The 27,356-nt window shown below is 42.7% G+C and overlaps 1 protein-coding gene across 1 annotated transcript; it reads right to left on the bottom strand.

Moving 5' to 3' along the window:
• Window positions 1–1,052: 1,052 nt before the first annotated feature.
• Psma5 (proteasome 20S subunit alpha 5) lies at window positions 1,053–23,752 on the bottom strand. Its single transcript, XM_032897482.1, has 9 exons — window positions 23,601–23,752; window positions 19,743–19,809; window positions 15,704–15,830; window positions 14,335–14,402; window positions 13,019–13,126; window positions 12,824–12,882; window positions 11,706–11,808; window positions 7,428–7,514; window positions 1,053–1,292 (listed from the first exon to the last, which is right to left on the bottom strand). The coding sequence occupies exons 1-9, from the start codon at window positions 23,627–23,629 to the stop codon at window positions 1,215–1,217; spliced, it is 726 nt and encodes a 241-aa protein (XP_032753373.1). The 5' UTR covers window positions 23,630–23,752; the 3' UTR covers window positions 1,053–1,214.
• Window positions 23,753–27,356: the final 3,604 nt, after the last annotated feature.

The following is a 27,356-nucleotide window of genomic DNA, read 5'->3' on the forward strand; positions in this document are numbered from 1 at the left end:
TTGTCTCCATGTCTATATACCACGTGTACGCCTGTGGTGTCTTGAGGCCAGGGAGTATCCGTGGAACTGGAGTTATGTATGTTAGTGAGCCGCCATGTGGGTGCTAAGAACCATAACTCGGTCCTCTGGAAGAGCAGTAAGTGCTCTTAACCACTGGGCCATCTCTCCAGCAACAACTTAATTTTCTATGTCAATGACATAGCCTTAGGCTCTTTACCTGTTAGGAGTATTCTAAGGTTCAAATGGAATAACTGTTAATCTTAGTCATATGAGAACAGCTCCAGAAGTTCATGGAGCATTCCAAAGTCCAAAAGAAACTACTTCTGAATTTTACAGTTCTCTTATACAGCTTAGGTATGTAATTCTCATTGCCATTTCAACTGAGATCAAAGCCAAGACCATTCCTTTTTCTTTGTTTTTATCCCCTAAGATTTTTGCAGTCCTTAACTTCATAAAATGGGCACTTGCTCTTCCCAGACTTTCCATCAAGACACAAAGAGGTAGGGAGGCCCCCAGGAGTCTTTTGATGGTCAACGAGCAGTATCCTCATAAAAAGGAAGCAATAGAGTGTAATTTCCTTAAGAGACACTCGTAGGTGATGGTCAACAAGCAGTATCCTCATATAAAGGAAGCAATAGAGTATATGTTTCCTTAAGAGACACTCGTAGGCTGGGCAGTGATGGTGCACACCTTTACTCCCCCATTTGAAAGGCAGATATAGGCAGATCTCTGAGTTTAAGGCCAGCCTGGTCTACAGAGCTAGTTCCAGGACAGCCAGGACTACATAGAGAAACCCGTCCTCAAACAAACACACCACTCAAAGACTTATGGACTTAGTCGTATTAACATCTACTAACCACTGGGAGGAGCTGGACCAGTCTGAATTAATCTTCCAGTATCTAAGGCTAGAGCTGTCTGTGTTACAGAGAACACCACAATAATTTTAGGATAGTCATGCTCACAGGAAAGGTATTAAGAGCATTAATTACTGTCATTTTTGCCTACCAACATAAGCATTTAAAATTACAATAAGATCACAGACTATTAACAAATATTTGTAAATTTTTTTTATTTCAGAATTGCTGTTATGTACAGACATCATAAAAAAACACACATACATATACTGGATATTTTCCACGACGTGGAGCTGGAAATAAAGTCTAAGAGCCATTAGAACTGAAACTGTTCCACAGAAGTTCGAGGATGGCCCCTCCTTAAATGTCCTTGATCACCTCCTCCAGTTCTTCCTTTGTGAACATGTGGAAATTCTGACCAGGCTGCACTGTGGCCAGCTGCAGAGAGACAGAAAGGGGTTAATAAGCTTGGCTGGGGTCCTTGCAGCTGTTTCTGAGGGTCTTAGGATCTGCTGTCCGAGGATATCCTTCACAGGCAAGCAGGGCCCTAAAATACCTGACTCAATAAAAAGTCTTATGGGCCAATTTTCCTATTTTAAGGTTACTCCACCATGTGACAGTCAAACTGACATCACTGTTACTTTTTACTTCAATAAGCTCGCAAAGCAGCAGCAAAGTATACACACACACACACACACACACACACTTTGGTTGTTTTCCAAAGATTTCTGTATTTCATTTACATGAGGGCTCTGTCTGCATGCATCAGATCCCATTACAGGTGGTTGAGTTTACATGTGGGTGCTGGGAATTGAACTCAGGACCTCTAATAACTCAGGACCTCTAATATTCTTAACCTCTGAGCCATCTCTCCAGCCTCTAGGAGAATATTTAAGTAGGACCCAGCCCTCAGGATGGTTCAGGAAGTGAAGACACCTGTTACCCACGCCTGACTACATGAATCTGGACCTCAGATCCTGCTGTGGAAGGACCGAACTGAATCTTAATGAGATTTCTCTGCTCTCCACAAACATGCTGTGGTATGTCTGCCTGCCCTTATACACACCATACAGAGAAAATAAATGTGTACACACATACATACACACACCCTGAATACAGAAATTGTACTTAGGATCCAACATGTACTAGGCAAGTACCCTCCTACTGAGCTATATTCCCAGCCTCAAAGAAATATATTTAAAGCATATTTATCAACTTCCAAAATGAACTTGTGTGACTATGAGTTACTTGTCCATCCTGTGTCACTATTTCCTCATTTGTAAAATAGGAGCACTTAAATATCCAGAGTAGCAGTAAGGATTGAACATTAATCCATGCAAAGTGCCTAGGATATTAATAAGGAACAAATAATTGTTAGCTATCATTGTCGGGTATTTTCTCTACAGCTGTATCTGTGGCAATCTAACAACAACAACCAAAAAAAAAAAAAAAACCCAAACGACAAAAACCCTGTAATTTGGGTTTAGGGAAGAATGAGGAGAATCCAGTAGCAGTACAATGGGAAAGCACTAAGTATCAGAAATAACCAGTAGTCGGCAGTTCAGATCAACACCAGCACAAGCGTGCACACTCGCACAAACATGTGCACGTACACACACACACACACACACACACACACACACACACACACACACACACACACACACACACACACACACACACTATCCCTGCACAGCACAAAATCTCATGTTTAGGAGCCACCCTGACAAACAGGCATTACTTTGACTTAACTCAATTTTGGTACTTGTTTAATTAAAAAAAGATTTTTTTTAATTTATGTTAATGTGTGTGGGCCTGCATGATTTTATGTGCACCCCATGTGTGTAGGAGCCTGGTGGCCGGAAGACAGTGTCAGACTGCCTGAGAGTGGAGTTACAGGCAGTTGTAAGCCATCACACAGCTCCTGGGAACCAAACCTGTTCTCTGCAACGGTCTTGCTCTTAACTGCTAAGACATCTTTCCAGGCCTGTGTGCTTGTTTTAAAAGTCTTCTTCTTCTTTTTTTTTTTTTTCATTTTGTTATTTTTAATTTTAAATTCTACACAGTGTACTTTGTATGTGTGAACATGTGTGTTCATATGTTTAGGTGCAGAGGGAGGCCAGAGCAGCCTGTTGTTCCTTGGGTGCTGTCTACCTTGTTTAACACTTGGGAACGCACCAAGTAGGCTAGAGTGTCTGTCGGTCTGTCTGTCAGGCCTCTGGGAACCACCTATCTTTACTTCCCAAACACTGGGCTTACAAGCACACACCATCGGGCCTGGCATTTTTACATGGATTCTGAAAAATCAAACTCAGATCTCTAACTGTTTTACTAAGCTAGCTCCCAGCCCCACTCTACAGCATTTAAAAATAGGATTACTTTGAAAGTTAGCAGACAAAATTATCACAATCTAGTCTACAATTATTATTCTTTTTAAGTAAGTAAAATTTGGGGGCGGGCAGGTGAAGACATCTAATAAACTGGTCTGGGAAAAGATTAAAATAACTGCCTTCTTCACAAAGCCTGTCTAGTAGATTCTCCCAAAAGATATATCTAATTACACAAAATGCCAGAAGAATTTCAAAAATACTTTAGAAACCTGTATTAGGCAATGTGCTCTAGTCTCTAGAGCCTATGAGTTCTATTATAGGGGAACCATACATACAAATAGCACTGCCACTTCTCTTAAGGTAGAGCTTTACCTGAGCAGTGTCGGTGAGGACAGAGATGCAGCATGACAAATGGAATCAACACTACGAGGCTGTTTTGTGGGGTCACTCATGTCCCAGGGGTCATCCTCCAAAAGATTACAGGGAATAAAAACAGAATCTGGGCAAACCAAGTAAGATCCTTTCAGAAGCAGGGGGCAAATGGCTACTAACAGGTTCTGAACCCTGTGCTGCCTTCAGGAAGTTACTCATCACTACACAAGTAAAAATAATCCATATCATTTGCATAATGATATGCATTTACATAGTGAATAAGAATTCTTTCTATTTACTTCACTTTAGGTTTATAAAACCTCCAGGAAGTCGGTACACAGATGCTTTCTCTCGCTCATCAATAATCCATGTGTGGACTAGTTGCAGGTGCTAGAAAACCGGACTCCAGATAAAGTCCTCCTCCTATTCACTCACTGAGGGTCCTCGGTGCCAGAGACTTCCAATGTCACCTACTGTTACAACAGGAACCCTGAGTGTTCAGAGAGTCAGAAAAGAAAGGATTTATGCGGTGTGTATTAACTGGACAGACCGTGACAAGGTAACCTGTAAGGACAGGTGGAACAGAAGATGAGGCGAAAAGGATCGGCTCACATCTCATGCAGTGTATACATTACAGCCATTTAAAGTACAGAACCTTAGCTGCGGTGGAACACATCTATAAACTCGGTTACTAGGCTACCTCGAGTCCGGAGGTCAGTAACTTTGACTAGCCTGAGCTACACAGAATTTCAGGACAGTCTGGTCCACCTAACAAGATTCTATAAAAACAAAATAGCCAAACACAGTGGCACATGCCTTTACTCCTAGCATTTGGGAGGCAGAAGGAGGAGGATCTCTGAGCTCGAGACCAGCCTGGTCTAAAGCATGTCCAGAACAGTCAAGGCTACACAGAGAAACCCGGACTCGAAAAATCAACAAATAAACAAAACACCCAGGGCTTAAAATAAAATAGACCTGGAAACAAAGCTCAACTATACACCAGTCATTAAGCAGAGAAAGCGCTGCGCACCACAGTGGAGAAGAAACACCAACACAGTTCATATAAGGCAATAGAAACTAATTTGGTTACAAAGGGCCAAAGTCTTGTAGGTTCTGATATGAATGACAAGTACGTGAGCTGGTGTTACCCACCAGGATTAGAAGTATTAGGAGAGGCTGGAGGGATGGCTCTGCTCTTCTAGAGATTCTGAGTTCAATTCCCAGCAATCACAGCCATCTGTAATGGGATCTGATGCCTCTTCTGGTGCGTCTGAAGACAGCTACAGTGTACTCATATAAATAAATCTTTACACACACACACACACACACACACACACACACATATATGTATGAATGTATTATTAAGAGAAGAAATGGTTTTTCTGGAAAAAAATGGTTTTAATTTAGGACTGTCAAGCAGGAGTGACAATGTTCGACAGTCAAATGGTAGCTCTAGAGTTGGTCAGAAAGCCAAGACAAGCTGGAGTTACCACAGCCAGGAGCAGTCTCGAGAATTAAAAACCAGAAATAAATGGTAACGACTAAGAAATAAATAAGGAGAAAAAAAGATACTGAATACAGCTTTTGTTTGGAAAAACATCTAACAATAGACATTAAAAAGCAGGCTCTAAGGAATCCCACCCACAGCAGTAAAATCTAAGAGGCACTGATATGACCAGGTGAACTTCAAAATTATGCCAATTAAGGCGCAAAGAAGCACACATTAAACAACCCCACTTGTATGAAATTCTAGAATGCAAAACAAACCTACAGTTAAGAGTGGAGGTCAATACTGGGATGACTACAGTAGGGCTAGAGGGCACTCTAGAGAGGGGATAAAAATGCTTCCATCTTCACCTCCGTGGCAGTTACAGCTGTCAAGCTCACTGATTGCATACCTAAGGGGGCTGATGCTACCTGTATAAACTATGTGTCAAAGACGATGTCTATAAAAAGACAGGACATACACTCAAGGAAGACTTTCTGTTGTTTCTGGAAACAGGGTCTTACTATATTCCTGGCCAACCTGGAATTTGCTACACAGACTGGACTGGACTGGACTGGACAGGAATTTTGGATCACTCTTCTTTGCCTCAGGTGCTGTCATTACAAGGTTGAGGTCATTTTTTTCTTTAGCTCTCACACAGCTGACATTATGATGCCCATTTGAAGCTTTAAGTCTCAGGCCTCCTTTCCAAAGGCTCTCAGGGCTGAGGAGCCTGCAGTAAGAGCTCACTGCAGTGAAGAGGAAGGAGACTGTCACTAGGTGAGTTACTGAGTACACTGAGCCCAGACCAGGCAGACTCTACACTGACAGAACGAAGAACTATCCCTGTAGCCTCAGGCCTTCACTGTGAAACCAGGAGCTGACTTCTGCATTCTGTGGAGGTGCCAAGAAGCTCTCATCCAGAATCAAGACCATCAGAGATAGCCGATAGCTCTCCTAAGGGTCAAGATCATCATTAGTTATTGGATCTCACACAAGAGGGAGAATCTTAAAAGGTAAATTTAAAAACCACCAAGGATCCCCACAGCAGTAAAGAGACAACTAGTACAACTGGGAGAACTTCAAGATACACTGAGTCAAAATTAAGACACAAGGCACACATACAACCTCCCTTCCATGCTAAATTAAAGCTCCTTTGTACTTCTGCTCAAAGACAAGCTGGCCCCTCACCTTCTGGTGGACTCCATTTCTAGTACCCAACTTCCCCTTTATGGCAGTCTGTGAAAGCAACAAAGTGGCCTCCAGCTAATCAGCTGCTCATCAGGGATCAGGTCGACCATCAACCCAACGAGCATCCCAGGAGGCTGCTGTGCTTTAGTTAACACACAATGTTGTGTTATTAATGCTGTGACTACAGCATCAGTCATAAGAGCCTGCTTTTTAAACTTTCTTTAAAGCAGAAATATTCATATATGTTATGTCTCCCAGGGTACCTGCTACTCTAGCCTGAGCTAGTATTTAAGTGTAGTCCAGCAATCGTTTCCCTCATTCCTATCTCCCCTATTCCTACCTGTAATGCCTTGTACCTCGATATTCCCACTCTCCTTAATTTCATACTTACACTCACCCACTCAGCAAATGACCCAACAATCTCTAGGCAAATACATCTTTTCCTGTTTATTTCAAAACCCATGTGTGTACTCATCATTGTCTCCTTTTCTATCTACTGTTAACACCATAAATAACAACATCAGAATCCAACCCATGCCTTTCCAATTTTTATTATTTGCCACACCCCCATTCCACAAGCAAAGAGAGAAAAATCCTGTTTGACTTTGGAGAGAACCCAGGGCCTAGCACTAGGGAGCCCCCTACTGTTGAGCCCACCCCAGTCCTTTGATCCTTTGCAATGCTATTGTTCTCCTCTCCTGGGGTATGCTCTGGCTCCCTCCTCCAGATAGCAGCTCCTCCAGGAAGCTTCCTCACACCCTCCTTAGGCCTGGGTTCACACGGAAGCTGTTCTTACTGCACTCACATCCCACCCACGCCCTCAGCAGCAGCACTTAGGGACAGGATTTCCTCTGCTCTTTCCCTGCATCTGGCAAACTGCCCACAACAAAACTGGCCACATGTATTTTGTTTCTTTAGTGCCGTGTTTAATCAGTCCTAAGAAAGACGCACACTGGGGGTTGGGGATTTAGCTCAGTGGTAGAGCGCTGCAAGGCCCTGGGTTCTGTCCCCAGCCTGGGGGGGGGGGGGAGCACCCCAGTCCTTTAATGCACTGCACTCTGGCCCCCACCATCACCACTTCACGAGCACTGATTAGGACACAAATGCTATCAATGACCTAAAAACAGAGCAGGCAAAATATGTTTTCTTGATGCAATCAGTCTTTAGCAATGGGCATGAGGCAGGAAACAGTACCTCGATGTTAGTTGCGTTCAGCTTCTCCTCCATGACTTGCTTGAGGATGATGAGTGAAGACTTGATGGCCTCCTTCAGAGTCATAGACTTCAAAGAGAGAGGAGCTGTTAGTTGAACATGATCCCTTCTTTCAACCTTCCCTGCATCTCTCTGAAGAAACCACTTAGCTAATATTAATATACCTTACATCCTAATTTGTATAGAATAATGTAAGCAAATATTCAACTATATGTTACTAAATATACTTAGAAGAAAAATGTCTGTGGCAACCTTATACTGAACAAACTTACTGGTAACATTTCTAAAAGCATAGAATTATTCTGTGTCCCTATTATTTCAGATCAATTCTTACAATAGTGTCATCTGTTTGGCAACCATTTTTTCCTCTTTTGTTTCAGGTATGTGCAGATGCATGGGTAGTGGGGTTGCATGTGCACCTATGTGGAGGTCAGAGGACAACCTTGGATGTTACTCCTCAAATACCTTTTTGAAATGAATCTCTCTCTGGCCTGGAAGTCACCAAGTAGGCTAGGCTGCCTAGCAAGTCAGCTCTGGTGATCCACCTGTCTGCCTGTTTCTCCTTCCCAGCGCTGGGGTTAAAGGCCTGTACTACAACACCTGGCTGCCCCATCCATTTTTTAAGGATTTTTTTTTAATGATGTCCGTCTTTGTGTGGGTATACACACGAGTGCAGGTGCCCTCAGAGGCCAGAAAAAGCTGTCAGATTCCCTAGAACTGCAGTTACAGGTGGCTGTGAGTCACCTGACATGGGTGCTGAGAACAGGACTTCATCCTGTGAGAGCAGTGTGTGCTCTTAACCACGGAAGCATGTTTACAGCTCCCTGGCTTTATTAATATGGTTTCTGGGGGATCATGCCTACAAGAGAAGCACTATGTAAGACAGACCCTGTAAACATGGCAAGTCACCTGTGATACTACTGCTGTAATTGCTTGAGTAACGCAAGCCACATTAGAAGTGTCAACCTTAACAACAAATGTAGATGTTCTTACTGCTGTACTGCCCATCTTTTGGGGGGATTTTTCTACATTCCCAAAACACAACAATACTGAAACGAGGTCAATTAGTAGCTGTAATAACGTGAGGATGCCAGTAAAAGGAAGAGTCCCATGCCTCTCACTTTCAATCAAACACTGACAATGATAAAGTTTAGCACAGTTTATCAAGTTTTGAGTGAGGCTGAAAGCTGGGCCTCTTGTGCCAAATAGTTAAGCCAGCCTTGAAAAGGGAAACAAAAAGATCTTTTAAAAAAAAAAAATAATAATTTTATTGGGCTGGAGAGATTGCTCAGAGGTTGAGAGAGAGCACTGACTGCTCTTCAAGAGGTCCTGAGTTCAATTCCCAGCAACCACATGGGGCTCACAACCATCTGTAATGAGATCTGATGCCCCTCTTCTAGTGTACAAGCGTGTGTGTGTGTGTGTGTGTGTGTGTGTGTGTGTGTGTGTGTGTGTGTGTGTGTGCGCGTGCGTGCGTGTGTGTGTGTGTTTGGGAACATTGTGTACATAATAAATAAATCTTTAAAAAACAAAACAAAAGCCAAACAATTTTATTTTATTTATTATTTCTGGGTCATAGGACCCAGAAAAGGCTGTCAGACCACTTGCAGCTGGTGTTTTGACATTTGTGAGGACAGATGTAAGTATGCACTGGGATCTTTGATAGAACAGTAAGTACTTGACTGCTGAGCTATCTCTCTTGGCCCAATCGGAAAACCTCTGATGGAAATTGAAAGTGCTACTCCAGGAACAAGCGACTGTTAAGAAAGTAAAACAGTCTGGGTGTGGTGTTGCATCCCATTAATCCAACACACAGGAGGCAGAGGAAGGCAGATCTTTGCAGAGCTTGAAGCCATCCTGGATTACACAGCAAGTTCCAGGCCAGCCATAGTCACATAGTAAAACCCTGTGTGGGGGGGGGGGCACGGCAGGAGAGGGGAGGGGCGAGGAAGAGGAGGAGAGAAGAAAAGAGGAGAGGACAGAGAAAGGGAAGAGAGGAGGAAGGAGAGGAGAGGAGAGAGGGAGGAGGGGAGGAGGGAAGGGGAGGAGTGGGGGAGAGGAGGGGGAGGAAAAGGAAAAAGGAAAAGCCCATTGAGATGGGCTGGAGAGCTGGCTTTGTGTAAGAGCCATTTACTGCTCCTGCAGAAAACCTGGGTTCTATTCCCGGCACACATATGGTAGCTGAAAACCTTGCACAACTCTAGTTCTATGGGATGTGACACCCTCTTCTGGCCTCCATGGACACTTCATGTATATGGTATACAGACTTACACAAGTAAAACACTGACACACACAAAATAAAAATCTTACAATTAAAAAAAGAAAGAAAACAGCTTTCCCAAGTACTGATATGGAGGAAGTTTTCGTGACTCTGAACAAATCAAACAGCTTAACCCAAAGCATTACCCACAGCAAAGCCCTAACCTCTTTAAACCAACAAAAGCTGAAAGCCAGGAAGCTGCAGAGGCAAAGCTGGAGGACGGCACAGGCAGCTCATGTGGCTTGAGAAAGGCCATCCTGTAAGAGCAGTGACTGGCATTCAGGCCGCAATACCTACTCCTAGCACCAGGGTTCTAGTGCCGGGGACAGAGCGTACGGCCCCACATATCTATCTGTGTGAGGGATCTTCCAGGGAGCTCCAGTCCCAGCCCTCCTGTTCCTTTTTATACTATGTAAGTTGGCTGACAAAGCACAGAAAAGCCTGAGCATCGTCACATCTTGGAATGAAAATTCTGTGCGCAGACACTATCAAACACCATCACAGGCTACAGCTAAAACCTTCACAGAAGCAACAGTTGATGGATGCCATAGCCGCCCTTTAAGAAGCTGTCGCAGCTACCCAACCCTCAACAGCCACAAACACAATGGTAAGAAGCTCCACAGCAAAAGAATTACAATTTGCTAAAGGCTCATGGTTACTATAATGTTTAGTGATAAAATTGTATTAAATTATGACAATCTTTCGAAGACATAGCTATTATACACTGTGATTTAAATGAGCAATGCTCCCCACAGGTTTTGATATCTGAGTGCCTGGTCCCCAGCTGGTGGTACTATTTGGGGACATTTGGAGGTGCAGCCTTGCTAGAGCAAATACTCACTGGGGGCAGGCTTTGAGAGCGTAAAGCCTCACCCTACTTCTAGTCTGTTTCTCTTCTTTGTGCTTGCACTGAAGATGTGAGCTCTCAATCTCCTGCTCCCTGCTGCCATGCATTCCCATGCTGATGGACTCTTATCCCTCTGGAGCCCAATAAATTCTTCCTTCTATAAATTGCCTTGGTCATGGTGTTCTACCACAGCGATGGAAAAATAACTAATACAGTCATATTAATAGTCACGGTATAGGGGTTGGGGATTTAGCTCAGTGGTAGAGCGCTTGCCTAGGAAGCGCAAGGCCCTGGGTTCGGTCCCCAGCTCTGAAAAAAAGAATAAAAAAAAAAAAAAAATAGTCACGGTATAATGTAACCTGACTTTTACATAGACTTAGTTATATGCCAAGCCTAAATTACCTCTTAAATATGCCTGCTAGGTACTGATATGAGCAGGCATCCCTATGTGACCGATCTGGGCGTGGCAGCCTTCAACTAAAGCCATGAATTACAAAACCCCAAATCTTCCTATTGTAGAAAGTCAGTACCAACTGCTCACTTGCTTCAATATCCACACTAGGAATTTCAACTGCTAAGTGAAGCTGTCAGGACAGAGGACAAACCTGTGCTATAGTCATAGCATGGCACATTATTCAGCAAAAATTAAAACAAAAAAACCTAACAGTACAACAAGAGAGTGGGGCCTGGTGGCACATGCCTTTATTCCCAGAGCTAGGGAAGCAGAGGTAAGAGGATATCAGTGAGTTCGAGACCAGCCTGCTCTAGTAAAACCAGGACACCTAGAACTACATAGAGAAGCCCTGCCTCAGAAACTAACAAAGCTCAGGGGTAAAGCACACTAGTGTGGAAAGGCCTGGCTTCCATTCCAGCATAGACTCACAACGACCAAAGTGACAAGCTGTATTAACTTCACTGATGAAAAGGACAAGAACAGACACATCCATACTGGTAAATAATTGCAAATAAGCAGAAAGATTAATAAGCACTTTGGCAGAGAAACTGTGATCTTGTCTTGTTTTAGGTTGTGATTCCAATGTGACACAACTGTCAAAACGTAGAACAAAAAAACTCTTGCAGTCTATAGTTTTACTCGCACAGAAGTTAAACACTGACTTTAAAAATGAGGAGAGCTGTGAGAATGGCTGATTACCTTGTGGTAAACTTCCTGCAAGGAGCTCTGGGCACCCTCTGACGCAGAACCAATTGCTCGAGCATCACACTGTACGAAGGTCCCAGATGGGTCCATGTGAAACCTGAAAGGATAACTGATGCTCACGAGGGCGTCTTACGACACCAACTTCACTAAAAGAAGCCTAAGCATTTCACCCTGTAGCCAGGATACGCCACTGAAACACTGAGGCACAGCCCTAAAGACTTTCTGTTTTTAAAAAAATAGTTCTTTTAAAAGATTCTGACTAATGATATACACATCTGTGTACACATAGAAATGTTACAATAAAACCTATTTTGTGTGCTAAACAAAAAATTCAAATTTAAACAATATTTTTTAAAAAGAAGAAAAGGTTAATAAAATCATTAACTTCCTCGAGACCTTGGGTGAGAGAATGGCACAGTACACATAACCATAGCACCTATGTACACCTAAGTGTACACTTGTGTACATCAACAGGACAATGACCATAGTATTTACTATGCCCGTCAATCTATCTGTGATACATCAACGTGAGAATGGGGACCAGATGGTGACAGCAATAAGGTAGCTTCTAATTCTTCAAAGAATCAGCACTGGTTCTACAGAGGTTTCTTCATGGATCCCCAAAGTTGGAAAAAACAGCACAGAAACACTAGCTCAGAAGCCCTACTTTTCATCAGTTAATGCTTCTTTCCTTTTATTTTTAATCTCATTCATTTATTGGTTGGTTGTGTTTTGAGACAAGGTTTCTCTTTGTAGCCCTGGCTGGCCTGGAACTCACATAGATCTATCTGCCTGCCCCTGACACCCAGGTTTCTTTCCTTTTAAAACAAACTAAACAGAGTGGCTCAGATGAGCTTAGACTTACCGTACTGCCCCACCTTCAGAGCACTAGGCGTCTAAGGCATGCTCCACCACACTGGTCTTACGTGGAAGCAGGATGAAGCCTAGGACTCCATGTATACTGGGCAAGCACCCTACCAAATGAGCCGCATCTAATCCTTCCCAGCTCCCCAGTAAACTTCCAAGTTGATTTAAACTACTAGACCTCAGTTCAAATTACAATAATCACCACTACCACCACCCCCAAAGCAGGGGTGGGAAATGGTACTTACAGTTGGGGCCCTTTCTCATCAACTCCTCCAAACAACAACGCTACTCCAAAGGGACGAGACTAGAACCAAAAAGAATTAATTTAGAAGAGGCTACAAATATTGAGAGTCCTGTACAGAAATGTGTGCAGAGGACAAATGTTCTCAGTCCTACAGAACACTACAGCGGGCTCAACACAAGCATCAGCACTAACTCACCATAGCACCTGGATCTGCATCTTCTTCTCCGAACTGCAAAGCCAGATTGGACACAGCCTGGGTCACACTCTCAACTGTCATTGTCTCATTATACGTGAACCAGTGGTTCTAGAAAAAGGGCAAAGAATGAGTCTGCTTCCTTAAGGAGAAAACTCACACTGACCATCACCTCATGCCTTTTCTATTTGGGACAGGGTCTTGCTGTATATCTGATCCAGAACTTACAAACCTCCCACCTCATTCTCCCAAGAGCTAAGACAGATCACCTACCCAGATCAACATGTTGTTCTTGATTGACACTAGCCACTGGGTGCTTGGGGTTATATCAGAAGAGGAACAGCTCTGACTTCTAAATACTAAGCCATATACCCATGATCCCTGCCCTCAGGAGGATGGTGAGTTTAAGGCCAGTCTGAGCTGGTTGCAGAAAGACCATGTCTCAAGGGGAACAGGGAAAAATGAAGGGAAGGAGGACAGAGGGAGAGGGTGCGCACAAGTGCACACAGATAAGCTTTGGAAATAAGGATGACCTAGAGGCTGCTACCCTTGCAAAATAGTAACCCTAAAAACACAGCAGCAAGTTTAGTCTTTTCACAAAGTCAATGTAAATAACCAAGTGTCAATTTTCTTTAAATACTCACCTTCCCTTGATTAAGTGTTTATATTAAATTATTCTAAATATAAAAGACAAACTTGGAAATATGTGTAAAAACTTCTACCTTGTGATTAGTTGTTTCCCTTATTAGCCTACTACAAAGTGCAGATATCCAAGGATTTGTTAATGGTTTTTGTTATTTTAAAAAAAAAAACAGGGGTTGGGGATTTAGCTCAGTGGTAGAGCACTTGCCTAGCAAGCACAAGGCCCTGGGTTCGGTCCCCAGCTCCGAAAAAAAAAAAATCAAAAACAGTGTTCCTAATCAGTACCTGTCACCTGGTACAAATCATTGCTTACCAGATGAGAACAATTTCATAAGCCTGACAGAAAAGGCAGCTGCCAGGGTATCCTTTCCTAGGACTACATCCCGATATGAGGGTCCCACAGATAGTCAATCAGAGAATACACTGCATGCTTTATGTAGGGTAAGGCTAGAAGCAAGAGGCTATAGGCTCTACTGACTAGAGCATGCTTTAAGTTGCAATGGCTGGAGCGCTAAATCCTAAGTCCCGAGGGTTTTAGCAGGGGAATGGACCCAACACTCCCAAGAGCCAAGTCTACTATCAGCACAGACACCTGCAGTGTAGCCCCGGTAGCTCTGTCATCACTGAACAAGGAGTGCATGCACCACAATGAAAAGCAGAGAAGATGCTGACTTTACCTGTGTCTCCACTCTGGCTTTATCAATTAAAGTTTTAGCATCAGCAATTAGCCCACTCATGGCACAACCTGCAATAGAACAGAACAGTTACCAGCCAAACCCTCCAGAACTTTTCATCCACATCCATGAAGGAAATACTCTCTCTACTCCTGGTCTACTCTGATGTGGACACAGATGTTCACCAATGTATTCATGATGATAATAAACCTTCTAAAACTTCTAAAACTGTGAGTGGGCCAGAAGAAAAGTTCCTTCTCTTTCTTTTTTTTTTTTTTTTTTCCGGAGCTGGGGACCGAACCCAGGGCCTTTGCGCCATAGGCAAGCACTCTACCACTGAGCTAAATCCCAAACCCTGAAAAGTTCCTTCTCTTAAGCTGTCAGACATCTGGTCACAGTGTAGAGAAAGTAACTAATACTCATGACCTCTGAACCCAGATAAAACTCCTTCACATCCTTACTGAGCCACCTTGTGCACCACCACAGATAAGCCCTCAGTTCCTGGAAGACAAGTGCCATGACTCCCTCTCTAGGTCCATGGTGTCTAGCAGTGTTTTCTCTGATGAATGAAGTGACACTGACCTACCTCCAAAAGACAGCGGACCTGAGATACAGCAGACAACACTCCAATTGTAAGATCCATTTCTCTAGCTGTGAAAGGGAATACTAAGCTCCCAGTTACCATGGCATTGAGTTCTTATGGCTTTTGAGCAATTAATTACTTAGCAAATTTTGTAGGAACTGGGTTGAGTAGGTAAGATAAGCAAATTTGGACAGCTAACTACAACACAAAGCTGTAACTGGAAAAGTATGTATCTTTTAATGCTACATTGTCATAAAGACAAGAGAAAGGGCAGAGAGGGCCAGGAGGAGAGCAGTTAAGCCTCCCATAGTAACAGGCTGGTCTAGTCAAAGTGCATAGGACTCCTCTTACACTCTGAACCTTACACCCTCCAAAATCTTTGAGAATTACTTTCTTCTCAGTGGACATGACAACTCTCTACACTATTTTGGCTCCAGTTAGCTTTCTACCAGGGGAACTAGCCAAAGAGCCAATATTTATGTATTTAAAGATCATATTTGCCAAAGGTTGGGTTATAGTTCAGTGGTAGAGTGCTTGCCTAGCATGTGAGAGGATCTTGGGTTCAACCCCAAGCACTACAAAATGAAATCCACAAGAAGACTTTTTGGTAGTTAAGATAACTTGAGTCCTGAGACTGCTTCCCACTGCCTAGACCTATGTACACTGGCCTCCTGCCTTGAACACAGTAGCAAATAAAAAGAGAAGCCATTTACTGTGTGAACCTCTCTTGGATCACCGAAGATTAATTAACCCGCACCAGACCTACAGTAGCGTCCACTTATTACTTACCTATATGAGCGTCAATCTCTACGATTTTCTCAATGCTGCTAGGCTCCATTAGTGGCGAGGTAATTCTCTTCTCCACAGCTAGACATACACCCTCTGATGTCTGGATGCCAATGGCCGTAGAACCAAGCTAAAACAAAACAAAACAAAACAAACAAAAACCATGCTGTGGTTATCACACACAGCTCAGAGAAATCCATAAACAGAAACTCGTTATCCATGTCTTGGATGCAGGAAGAACAGAGCATGCCTAATAAACACTGCACACTGTTCCCTTGAACATCAAAGGCTATAAATGCCTTTTTTAAATATTTATTTTTTTATATTTATTTTATATTTATTTTTTTATGTCTATAGTCCTGTACTTGTGCTTACCTCGAATGAGCAAGGTTTAGTCCCCAGTATCAAAAAGGGGGTGGGATATCCAATAAAGTCAGAACACATCTGAAAAATTATGTTAACACTAGTACTGGGAGGAAGAATTCTAAAGTCCTAATTATAGGTTTTTGTTTGTTTTCTTTTGGAACTGATGGCTTTTTCCTCTACCATCTATATTAGTCTGTCCAATAGGTTATGCTCCCCAAACCCATGTCATCCCTGGAAAAGAAAAGAGGAAAAGGAGTAGGAATAGAATACACCACCATCCTCACTGACCACAGGGAAATAATACTAACTTAATCCTAAGTCACTAGCAGTCCACAGTGTAGAAAAGTCACCTCTTCACCCCATGCCACCTACACACCTCATCCCTATGTACTCAACTGTCTGCAAAATGAAGACAAACCAGGTAACCATAGAGAAAATGGTGCCTACCATATAATAAACACGTGTTCCTACTACATGCCCCCACCGCTCAATCTCTTCGTTGAGAAATGGTCTCATCATATAACTCTAGCCAGGCTGAAATTTTCTTTTTTTCTTTTGTGAAAGAGGCCCTGGCTAACCTGGAACTCCTTCTGTACACCAGGCTGGCCTCAAACTCATAGAGATCCATTTGCCTCTCTGCCTCCCCAGTGCTGGGACTAAAGGCGTGGGCCAGCTCAGCAGAAGTTTTCTATGTAGACCAGGTTTGTTTCTGCTTCCTAAGGTATGAGCAACATCTAGCATCCTTAGTCTCTTGCTCTGAATATACTGTTTATTGATATACTGATGGGAAAAGTGTTATTTTTACTTTATTTCTCTCAAGAACTGGTACTCTCTGTATTGCCTTTAATTAAAAACTAAATGAGCGGGGTTGGGGATTTAGCTCAGTGGTAGAGCACTTGCCTATGCAAGCAAAAGGTCCTGAAAAAAAAAAAAAAAAAAAAAAAAAAAAAAAACACCAAATGAGCTTCTCATAATCTAATGCTATCTCTTGCCTCTAACTTTATTACTCACTACTAATTGGTTAACCCCTTAGGTACGACTCACCACAACAAACATTACTAGCAGCAACACTAGCGCCCGCCCTTCCTGAAGCTGTCTCCTGTGGAGTGCACTCTCCTTCTGCCTCTCCAGATTTACCCACTAGTAATACAGTCTCCTAAGACCATGCTTTAGCCTGTGGATTCCTACTCTACCTACTTATTTCTATACAACAATAACCCACCAACTGTGAACATGGATTAAACCTGCTATTGTAAACAAAAACAAAACAAAACAAAAAAAAAGACCTGCAGAATTCCATAAACTTTTTAAAAGTTTTAATTCATTTTAGTTATGTTACTCTGTGTGTATGTTCCCTTGTGTGAAGACGCCTGCAGAGGTTAGAAGATGTCAGATCCTGAGGCCTAGAATTACAGGAGTTGTGAGCCACCCAGCATGAGTTATGGGAACTGAACTCTGGAAGAGCAGCAACAACTCTTAACCACTGAGCCATTTTTCCAGTCCCTCCATGAATCCACACAAAAAAGCACATTTAACCTGTTTTCAGACTGAATGTGGTCAAAATATTCCTCATTTTTTAAATGTATTTTATGTATTTGAACACTGTCTGCATGCACACCTGCTAGAAGAGGGCATCAGATCCCACTACAGTCGTGAGCCACCGTGTGGTTCAAACTCAGGACCTCTGAAAGAGCAGCCACTGCTCTTAACCGCTGAGCCATCTCTCCAGCTCCAGTCAAAATATTTCTGACAAAATACCTGACATGAAGCACCTTAAAGGAGGAAGGGTTTATTTTGGCTCACAGACACGGCCCCCCTCAATGGGGAAGGCATGGTGTCAGGAATGGGAAGATGCTGGCCACACTGCACACCATCAGGAAGGACCACGAGTGTCAGTGCTCAGCAAGCTTTTCCTTTTATGAAGTACAAGAAGAAAGCCCACAGACTGCTGCTGCCCTCAGTCAAGGTAGGCCTTCCAACCACAGTCCACAATTAACTGGAGGCTCGCCTCCTCAGTGATTCTAGATCCTGCTAAGTTGACAATCAATATTAACGAGTACATCATGTTTCATGCATATATATTACTCTCAAATGCTGATAGAATGGCTCAACCATGAATGAATAGTTCTACTAAAATAACTGCCAATTAATTCTATAAAACTTGTTATGTGTAAGCTATTTGAGAGGTTGCATTGACGATTCCCAGTCCTCTAGGCAACTGTGGGTAGGAAGAGAAAAGATATGCAGAAATCTATTCCATAATGAAAAATGTGTAGATGATGCCTAGCAATGCCTGTGTTCTAAGCATATGGTGATAAAGGACTTGAGAGTGGGGCTGGGGAGGTGGCTCAGGGTCAGAGCATCTGCTGTTCTCGCAGAGGACCTGGATTCTCGTAGCAGTACCTGCATGCTGGATGGCACATAACCATATACAATGACCACGCCAAGGGCTCCACTGTCCTCTTTGTCTCTGAAGGCACTACACACATGGTGCAAACATAATGTGAGGAAAACAACTATACACATTTAAAAAAAGTAATCTTTTTTTTTTCATAAACCAAATACTTTATTATTTGAGAAAGAGGAGGCCAAATTACAAAACCTTCATACTTAAGACCATGCCAAAGACTTCTGAGGACTTCCATGACTGTTAGATTCAACCATGTAAAACCGTCATCTTGGCTGATAAAACTCGGGCTAAACTTGGCAATTTCATGTAGCTCGACTGCATATAAACTGACTGAGGATTAAGCTTTTGACTCGAGTATATTCCTAGTCCCATGTCTGTTTATATTACACACAGATGTCCCGGCGACAAACAGGTTCCTGTGCTAAACTGCAAAGCATTTCTCTCTGGGCATGCAGGCCAAGGCAACCCGGCGCTGGCACAGCAGGTCCCAGCTGGTCCTGCATTCCCAAAAAACTAATCTTAAAACAAAAAAAAAAAAAAAGAAGAAGTTTAAAGTGCTGTCTCTGGGAAGTTGAAATTAGATGGTAAAGCCTCAGGGACTCTGTTCTTATTACATTAATCTTTGATTCTAAAACTACAAACACATGTGATTGCCCTAAAAATTAAAAGAAAGAAAAAACCTAAAACCATTGCCCAAAAAGTTAAATCTAAGACTTACATATTATCTAACTGCCATATTTTTTAAATTTGGGCACAGACTGGACCTAGGGCTTCTCTTTTTTCTGGGCAAACACTCTACTTCTGTGCTACATCCACAGCTACACACTTGTAATTGTTTACTGAGGATCTTGAATCCTCAACTGAACAAGACAGAAACAATTCACATCTACGTTTAATTTTTTCTACTAAAGCGACTCTCAAATGGAGACTCTCTTTCGAGCTACCAACATTCAACAAAACCTGCAGACGTTTTGCTTGTATGGAAGGGTAAGTGCTACTGGCACCTGAAGGGTAGTGGCGTACACCAGAAGCCCCACAGTTCAAAAATGTACAAAGCCTGCTTTCACAACACAAAAACACTGTCAGTCTACTCAATTTGGATTCTAATTTTCAAAAATTCCAACTGTTATAATACAAGTAGTAGTTGGTTAAAGGAATGTGAGAATATTTTCTAAAAGAATGGCTAAAACACACTTTCGACAAATGTCCTTTTAGCAATATGCAAGGCTGTTATGAAATTTCCAAAATATACTACTGGCTACTTACCTTGATGGCCTCAATGGCATATTCCACTTGAAATAATCTTCCTTCAGGAGAAAAAGTGTTCACACCCCTGAAATTAAAAACAATTAAAATTGTATTAGAAACTGTCAGAAGTATACAGTGAACCTTCCAGTCTTTTGATGTACCAACTGTTTTGCAGGCCCTCAAATCTATCCAACCCCCAAACCTGACCAAAGTTTTGCCAAACTGAACAAAAGAAAGCAGATGACCTGAATCAATCTGGATGAATTCTCAGCCAACCTACCAATTCCTTTGATAAATGTGTGCCTCCAAACTATCAGGCCATTTCCAAGAAAATGGCCTCCTCCCCCTTCCCATTATGTGCATTTGATGATACTATTTTTTGTAAGAATCAGTTAAATGTACATTTTTCTCCTATTTGTATGAGACAGTATCATTACATTAACAGCATACTGAGAGCCACAGTTACTAAAGCCTATACAGTTATGCCAGACTACTACTAACTGAATTAATGCTCCTCTCGTTTGCACTAGTACTGTGTTGCTGATCCCTGAAGAGACAAACACACTATTAGCTATAGAAGCTTTCAGCACACAATTACAATTTAAAAAATGTTTTTGAATAAATGAATATAAATACCTGTAATCCTTAGTTCATGAACTCTAAACTTCACAACAGTATGCATATACCACTGTTTTCAAATTTTGTTTAACCAAAACTTTCTTCAAAAGAGATTGTACGTGTGAGAGATATCAAATAAATTGTTCAAAGTTACTTAGCAAAACAGAAGCAGAATCAGTTCAAGAAAGCCTATGTAGACAAAGCTTTCTACTATTCTACTTCACAGTCTGAGAATTATTCTCACCATCCAGTTCCTCATGCCCTCCTCAACCAACAGATCACTAAAGCCATCCAGAAGGAAGTTCAAGGTTCTAAAGCACAGCTGACAAACTCAGTGAAAGAAAAACTGCGGTCAGAAAATCTCAGATTGAGCTGGGGACCAGTTAGGTTGTAGAGCTCTGACTCTTGCCCACTGCATATAAGCCCCAGGTCGGTCTGTCTGTTTGTCTGTCTGTCTGTCTCTGTCTCTGTCTCTCTGTCTCTCTCTCTCTCTCTCACACACACACACACACACACACACACACACACACACACACACACACACACACACCACGCACACATGCACTAAAACTGACCCACCCTGAGATTGAGAACCAGGTTTATCACTAGCTTTGAGGAAAAATAAGAAACTGTCCTTGCCTTTATGACAATTTAAGTAAACTACAGAAAAGTGAAAGAACCCTATAAACTTATGTGACTAATTTTTTGTACCCTGATTTGGAAGCACCATCCTAGTAAGCTCTGTCTTCATCCTCCCAAATTTCATTGCTTACTTGAGATGTTGCATAGAAACTAAAACCAGTCATTCTAAATTTCTAGTTCCAGTTTGCCTTTTACCTAATTAATCTAAATTTGAAACAATTCCTCTTGAATAGCCCAATTACAACCATCATTCAACATTTTCCAGTCTGAAACAGTACCTTTTAAATCTAGTCACTCTGTAAAATCAACTCACCTATACCATTCCCATTATTTTAAGACACTCACAGCTTCTGAGTTCCTCCATAACAGAATGTTCTGAATGATGACTCACTTCTCCCTACCGTCTCCTTTATCCTACCACATGCTAAGTCATACTAACTCATATGCTCCTCCTCCATGGCACCATCACTTCCATCCCTACGACCTCGTTACCCTTTACCTAACTATTGTAAAAGCCTCCTAAAGGAAGCCAACTTGTTCTTCCAATCAATTAATCTTTATAAAAACAAGTGTGATGAGGCAACTTCTTAAAAGGAAACACTAGAGTCTGACACAGTGGCTCATGAGTGTAACTCCAGAACTCAGAACACTCAGGCAGAAAGGATCCTCACAAATTCAAGGCCAGACTGGGTGGGCCAGTTAGCTCTAGGTCACCCTGGGCTATAGAGATACCCTGTCTTTTTAAAAAGAAAGAAAGGAAAAAAAAGAAAAAAAAAAAAAAAAGACCAAAAAAAAGAGAGCTAGAGAGCAGTTAAGAGCACTAGGGGCTCTTCAGAGGAAGATGCTGGTTTGATTCCCAGCACTTACACAGTGGCTAAAACCCATCTGTTATTCCGGCTCTAAGAGATCCAACACCCTCTGGCCTCAAAGGACACCAGGCATGTACATGGATGTCTCCCCAACCCCCCAAAAAAGGCCAAAAAGAGAAAGAAAGAAAACTGATGGCACACAGTTGCCTACAGAGTGAGATCCAAATTCTTAACAGTCTATCCGAGCAGTCAGTATCCTGGTTTTTCCACAGCACCTACTAGTCCCATTATACGCATCATACAAATGTGGTAGTCAGCCTGGACGTTTTTCAAATGTGTGTTATGTCTTTCCACTGGTCCTCCTTTGTTCTTCCTTTACTATCTGTTGGTTCTCGTGGTCTTGGTTTACTAAAAATCCTACTTGCTCTGGGCCTATCTGAATTATCAGCCTCTTTGTGAAGTTTTCCCCAACCTCCAACCATGAATGCAACCTCTCATCAGAACATCCAGTTGCTAGCTTAAGATTCCTCTAGTAACATCAATACACTTCTGTCTAGTACTAGTTACACATGCAAACAGGAGAGCAGGAATCTTGGTTCTGCTCACTGCTGTAAAACCAGCTCCCTAAACAATGCTCCTTGTACTGAGCAAAAGATCAAGAACATTGGCTAAATAGAGGCCTGAACTTTAGTCTTGGCAGATACAAAAGAAAAAATCCACAAAGCAACTAATACATATAAATAAATGGGCAAAGCTCAATAAAGCCCTTCGGGTGAGGATCATGATTTTCTCAAAATTTTATAACCTAAAGATGACTCCCTTCAATCCTCTGGAAGCTAAGTGTTAACGACCATTTTACTTGACAACAGGAAATAGTTTTAAAACTTCAACTGTATTTTCTGAGTCAGCAAAAGGTTAAAAAATGACATTCCAGGTGCCACAATTTTGACAGCCTCGATATATACTTGCCAAGAAAAGTGATTTCTCATACCACCTGGAAAAAAAAAAATGTCTGCCTTCCCTAACTTTTAAAGGAACTCAGCGGCTTGCAAAACTACTCAAAACAGAAACTGAAAGTTACAGTATCCACAGCATTTATGACAGTATTAGTTAGCATTTTCAAGACTTGATTATTAGATTGTTTTTTTAAATAAACACAACCACACAGCTTTGCCTTTACAAAACATTTAGCCTTCAACACAACACAAAAATTAACTTGCTCTCAATTTTCCCCTCTTTGGTCAAATGGGATCAGCATATTTAAAACTCTTCTGAGAACTACTGTACATTCTAGTTCCTATAAAACCAGACTGCAGGCAATGTATCAGAGAATAGCTGTAACTGCCTTCGCGCTTTAAAAAAAGACTAAAATGTACAGCACAGCACGGATTCCTACAAACTCATTCAGTAGTCTCTGGTAGCTTTCTATTCGAGGAAACTCATTTCATTATTCTTTTAAGCAGTCATACTTAGGCTGAAAAGACGAACGCAAGGCTGGTGAACCCCTTATCTACTTCAGGTTAAAGGTTGGAGTCCGGACCCCTCTCCGCCGCCTGCCTCAAGCAGCCCCAGCTTCTCGCTTCCGTGGGGAGTCAAAAGTAGCGGTGATTCAGCGGTAGCACAAGTGCAACGGGTCCGCTCCAGTCTAGCTTGGGCAATCTCGCTGGGCGCCTCGGGAGCCAGATTCCCCGGGTCCCGCCAGACTTAGGTTACCCGGGTGCCCCATGACACTGCAGAACCCAGGCCGCGGCCCGGGCCCAGGCCCGCCCACCCAAATCTCGACCCTGCTGCTTCTCGCTGTACGAACCTGTCGTACTCGGACCGAGTGAGGAACATGGCGAGGACAGGAGGAGGCGGCAGTGGCTACGCGGAGTTCCCAAAGGCCACACGACTGAAAGCAGCACCCTACTCAACCACACCGCCACAGCACCAAGGATCCTACGGCCCTCTGCGCGTGCGCACGCGACCTTTTTAGCCCGCCCTCCCGTGTCTCCGTTCTATTGGCTGATAGATATTTTCGCTGCAATGATTGGGCTGACAAGCTTCCTCACCAGGATTAACAGGGAGGGCGGAACTAGAATGCACTTCCGCTTCCCGGCACCCTTGGTTGCTACGGGCGCTGGGACTTGAGGCAACTGGTGGGAGTGAACCTCGCAGAGGTGTGCGATCGTCGCGTTTTGGACTGCTGCAAGACTGGGACTGGTAGTTGGGTTGTAGGAATCGTGACGTAAGTCTCGCCGGCTCGCGTGATTGCAGCCGGGGGACACCAGTCTCTTACTCCGCGTTCACTTGCCCAACTCTTCGCTGTCTTCCCGGCTCTGTGGCTACCGGAACCAGCTTTGCTGAGGACTTTTTGACTTAGGTAGAGATGTGTGCGCCTCAGTGCAGTCTGGACCAGCGTGCCCCGCGATTCTGTCAACCGGGCTGATTGAAAAAAAGTTTTAAAAATTGATAGGTTCCAATCTGCAAGAACGTTTTTCAATTTCCTGCATAGGTAAGATTATTTTACCACGTCTTTTCTGGATACATACACATACCACCACTACCACCGTAGCTATCCAAGTTTGAGACCCAAAAACCCAGAGTTCAGGCCCCGAGATTTAGATTAGCCACTGTTTTTTCAAGAAGAATAAGTACCTTCTTTTTTGTATGTGCTTCCTGTTTCCTCTTCCTAAGGGTAGAAGAGCAACTTGAGAGCTTTTTAGAAACATCGTAAATGAATCATGTATCAAAGAAAGATAGGAGGTTAAGAAGTGACTCTCTAGGAATGTAACCGGTATAAACCTCTGCACAGTCTTGGCAGGGGTGGGGTATATAGGACGGTCAGAGTACAAAGTTTCAGGTAAGTGGAGATATATATACACCAGGATGACTAGTATTAATAATATCTTACACTTGAAATTTTTCTAGGAAGGTAGATTTTAATCACTACCCAAAAAAGGCAAGAGGTATTGAAAGTTAATTTAATCAAGATATATACATATATCAAAACATAATTCTGGTGGCTGGAGAGATAGTTTAGCAATTGAGAGCACCTGGTGCCCTTTTAGATGCCCAAATTCAGTTCTCAGCATCCTTGTCAGGCTCCTCATAACCACCTTTTATTCTAGCTGTAGGGGATCCTCCACTGCCTTTTTCTGGCCTCTGCTGGCACCTACATATGTGTCACACTTGACACACACACACACACACACACACACACAAACTTAAAAGTCTTTTTAAAAAATATCATTCTGGGTTGGGTGTGATAGTGCCTTTAATCCCAGCACTCAGGAGGCAGAGGCAGGAGATCTTTCTGAGTTCAAGACCAGCCTGGTATGCTTAGTGAGTTCCATGTCAGCCAAGGCTCTGTAGAGAGACCCTGTCTCAGAAATAATTTTTTAAACATCACTTTTTATATTGTAAATGTAAGCAACTGCTGTTTGTCAATTACACCTTCATGAAGGGGAGTGCATAGGATGGAGGAAGAAGTCGGGTAATGGGCCATAGTTGTCTGAAGGGGAAATCTAGTTCTTGGTTTTGTTTTTAGTGCAAGTACTTACTTCTAGCCTATGCTGGCTTGGAACCATGCGGCTTAAGTTGTCCTAGAACTCAAGGCAACTTTCCTGTCTCAGCTTCCCAAATCCTGGGATTACAGGTGTGTAACACTGAACACAACTCTAGCTGATTGTGGGTTAAAAAAAAAAAAAAGGAAAACTTTATTTTCTTGCAGCCTCTGAGCTCAGCAAGAGACCTTGTCCTAAAAAATAAAGTGGGAAGTAAGCAAGGAGGACACAGATGTCTCTTACGCTGTGTGCTCACACATATTCACATCACTTTCTTTACTGTAGTACCTCACAGAATGTCTTGCCTCTAATCATTCAGTAAGTGACTCCTTCATGGACAGTTAAGCCAGATGTCCTTCCCAGGAAAATAATGACGGAGCCAGAAGAAGACATGGAAAGGTTCTCATTCTTGAGAACACAAAAGGCAAGGATCTAGTCTGAATCCTGGGTCCTTGGATCTTCAGGTCTAAATCTTGTATGGGGTTGATGGTTTATGTGTGAATCCAGGGAAGGCCTGGCAAAATAATCTTAACCACGTACAAGTTCGGTTTGTGCTTTGAGCTAAAACCTACAAACGTGGAGACCAGGAAAATGATCACCCACTGGTGAAAGGCACCACCAACCCTGACAACCTGAGTTCCATCCCCAGGACCCGCATGGTAAAGGAGAGAACCAACCACTGCAGATGTTCCTCTGACCTCTACACACACTTTCTGGTCTACTTGACACAACCTAGAGTCAGCAGGGAAGAGGACCCTCCACTGAAGAATTGCCTAAGTCACACTGACCTATAGCTACGTCTGCAGAAAATCGTGTAAGAGAGCTGGTTGTGCATGGGCTAGAGAGTGAGCAAGTGAGCAAGCTGCACTCCTCATGTGGTTCTGCTTCTTCTTGCTTAAGTTTCTGACCTGACTTCTCTCAGTGATTGACTGTGACCTGGGAGAATAAACCAAATAAACCCTTTCTTCTCCAAGTTGCCTTTGGTCAGCGTTTCATCTCTACAACAGAACGCAAGCTAGAGGGCTGGAGAGATGGCTCAGTGGTTAAGAGCATTGACTGCTCTTCCAGAGGTCATGAGTTCAATTCCCAGCAACCACATGGTGGATCACAACCATCTGTAATGAGATCTGGTGCCCTCTTCTGGCCTGCAGTCACATATGCAGGCAGAATGCTGTACATAAATAAATAAACCTTAAAAAAAAAAAGAAAAAAGAAAGCAAGCTAGAATACATCCCATGGCACTTGTGTCCATACACATGCAAAATAAATTAAAATTTGAATCTTTTAAAGATTTATTTATTTTATTTATATGAGTGTCTTCAGACACACCAGAAAAGGGCATTGGATCCTATTACAGATGGTTATGAAACACCATTTGGTTGCTGGGAATTGAACTCGGGACCTCTGAAAGAGTAGTCAGTGCTCTTAACCACTGTGGCATCTCTCCAGCCCCATAATTTGAATTAAAACAAATTTAAAAACAAACAAAACCCCTACCAACTTTTCTCAACAATATGCCAGGGTGGCTGAAGCACCCTCTGTATTGTACACATCTCTGCCCCCCAAAAAGCTCTTGAGAATCTCACCAGGAAGTGGTAGTACACCCCTTTAATCCCAGCATTCAGAAGACAGAGGCAGGTGGATCTCTGAGTTCGAGGCCAGCCTGGTTCATTTACACAGTGAGTTACAGGATAGCTAGGGTTTCATAGAAACCCTGTCTTGGGGGAAAAAAGAAAAAAAGACCACTAGTTTGAAATCATTAAAAAAACAACCAACCTATATTTACCCAACTTTCAAATCTTTTCTACTATATGGAAAGGAGACATTTTTATTTTTTTTCTTTGTGTGTGTGTGTGTGTGTGTGTGTGTGTGTGTGTGTGTGTGTTTTTCTTTCTTGTTCTGAGACAGGGTTTCTTTGCATAGTCCTGGCTGTCTTGGAATTCACTCTGTACAACAGGGTGGCCTGTGCCTCCCTAGTACTGATATTAAGGGTGAGCACTATCATGCCTGACAATATT

This window comes from Rattus rattus, chromosome 3, assembly GCF_011064425.1.
Source record: "Rattus rattus isolate New Zealand chromosome 3, Rrattus_CSIRO_v1, whole genome shotgun sequence".
In the NCBI taxonomy this organism is placed as follows: Eukaryota; Metazoa; Chordata; class Mammalia; order Rodentia; family Muridae; genus Rattus; species Rattus rattus.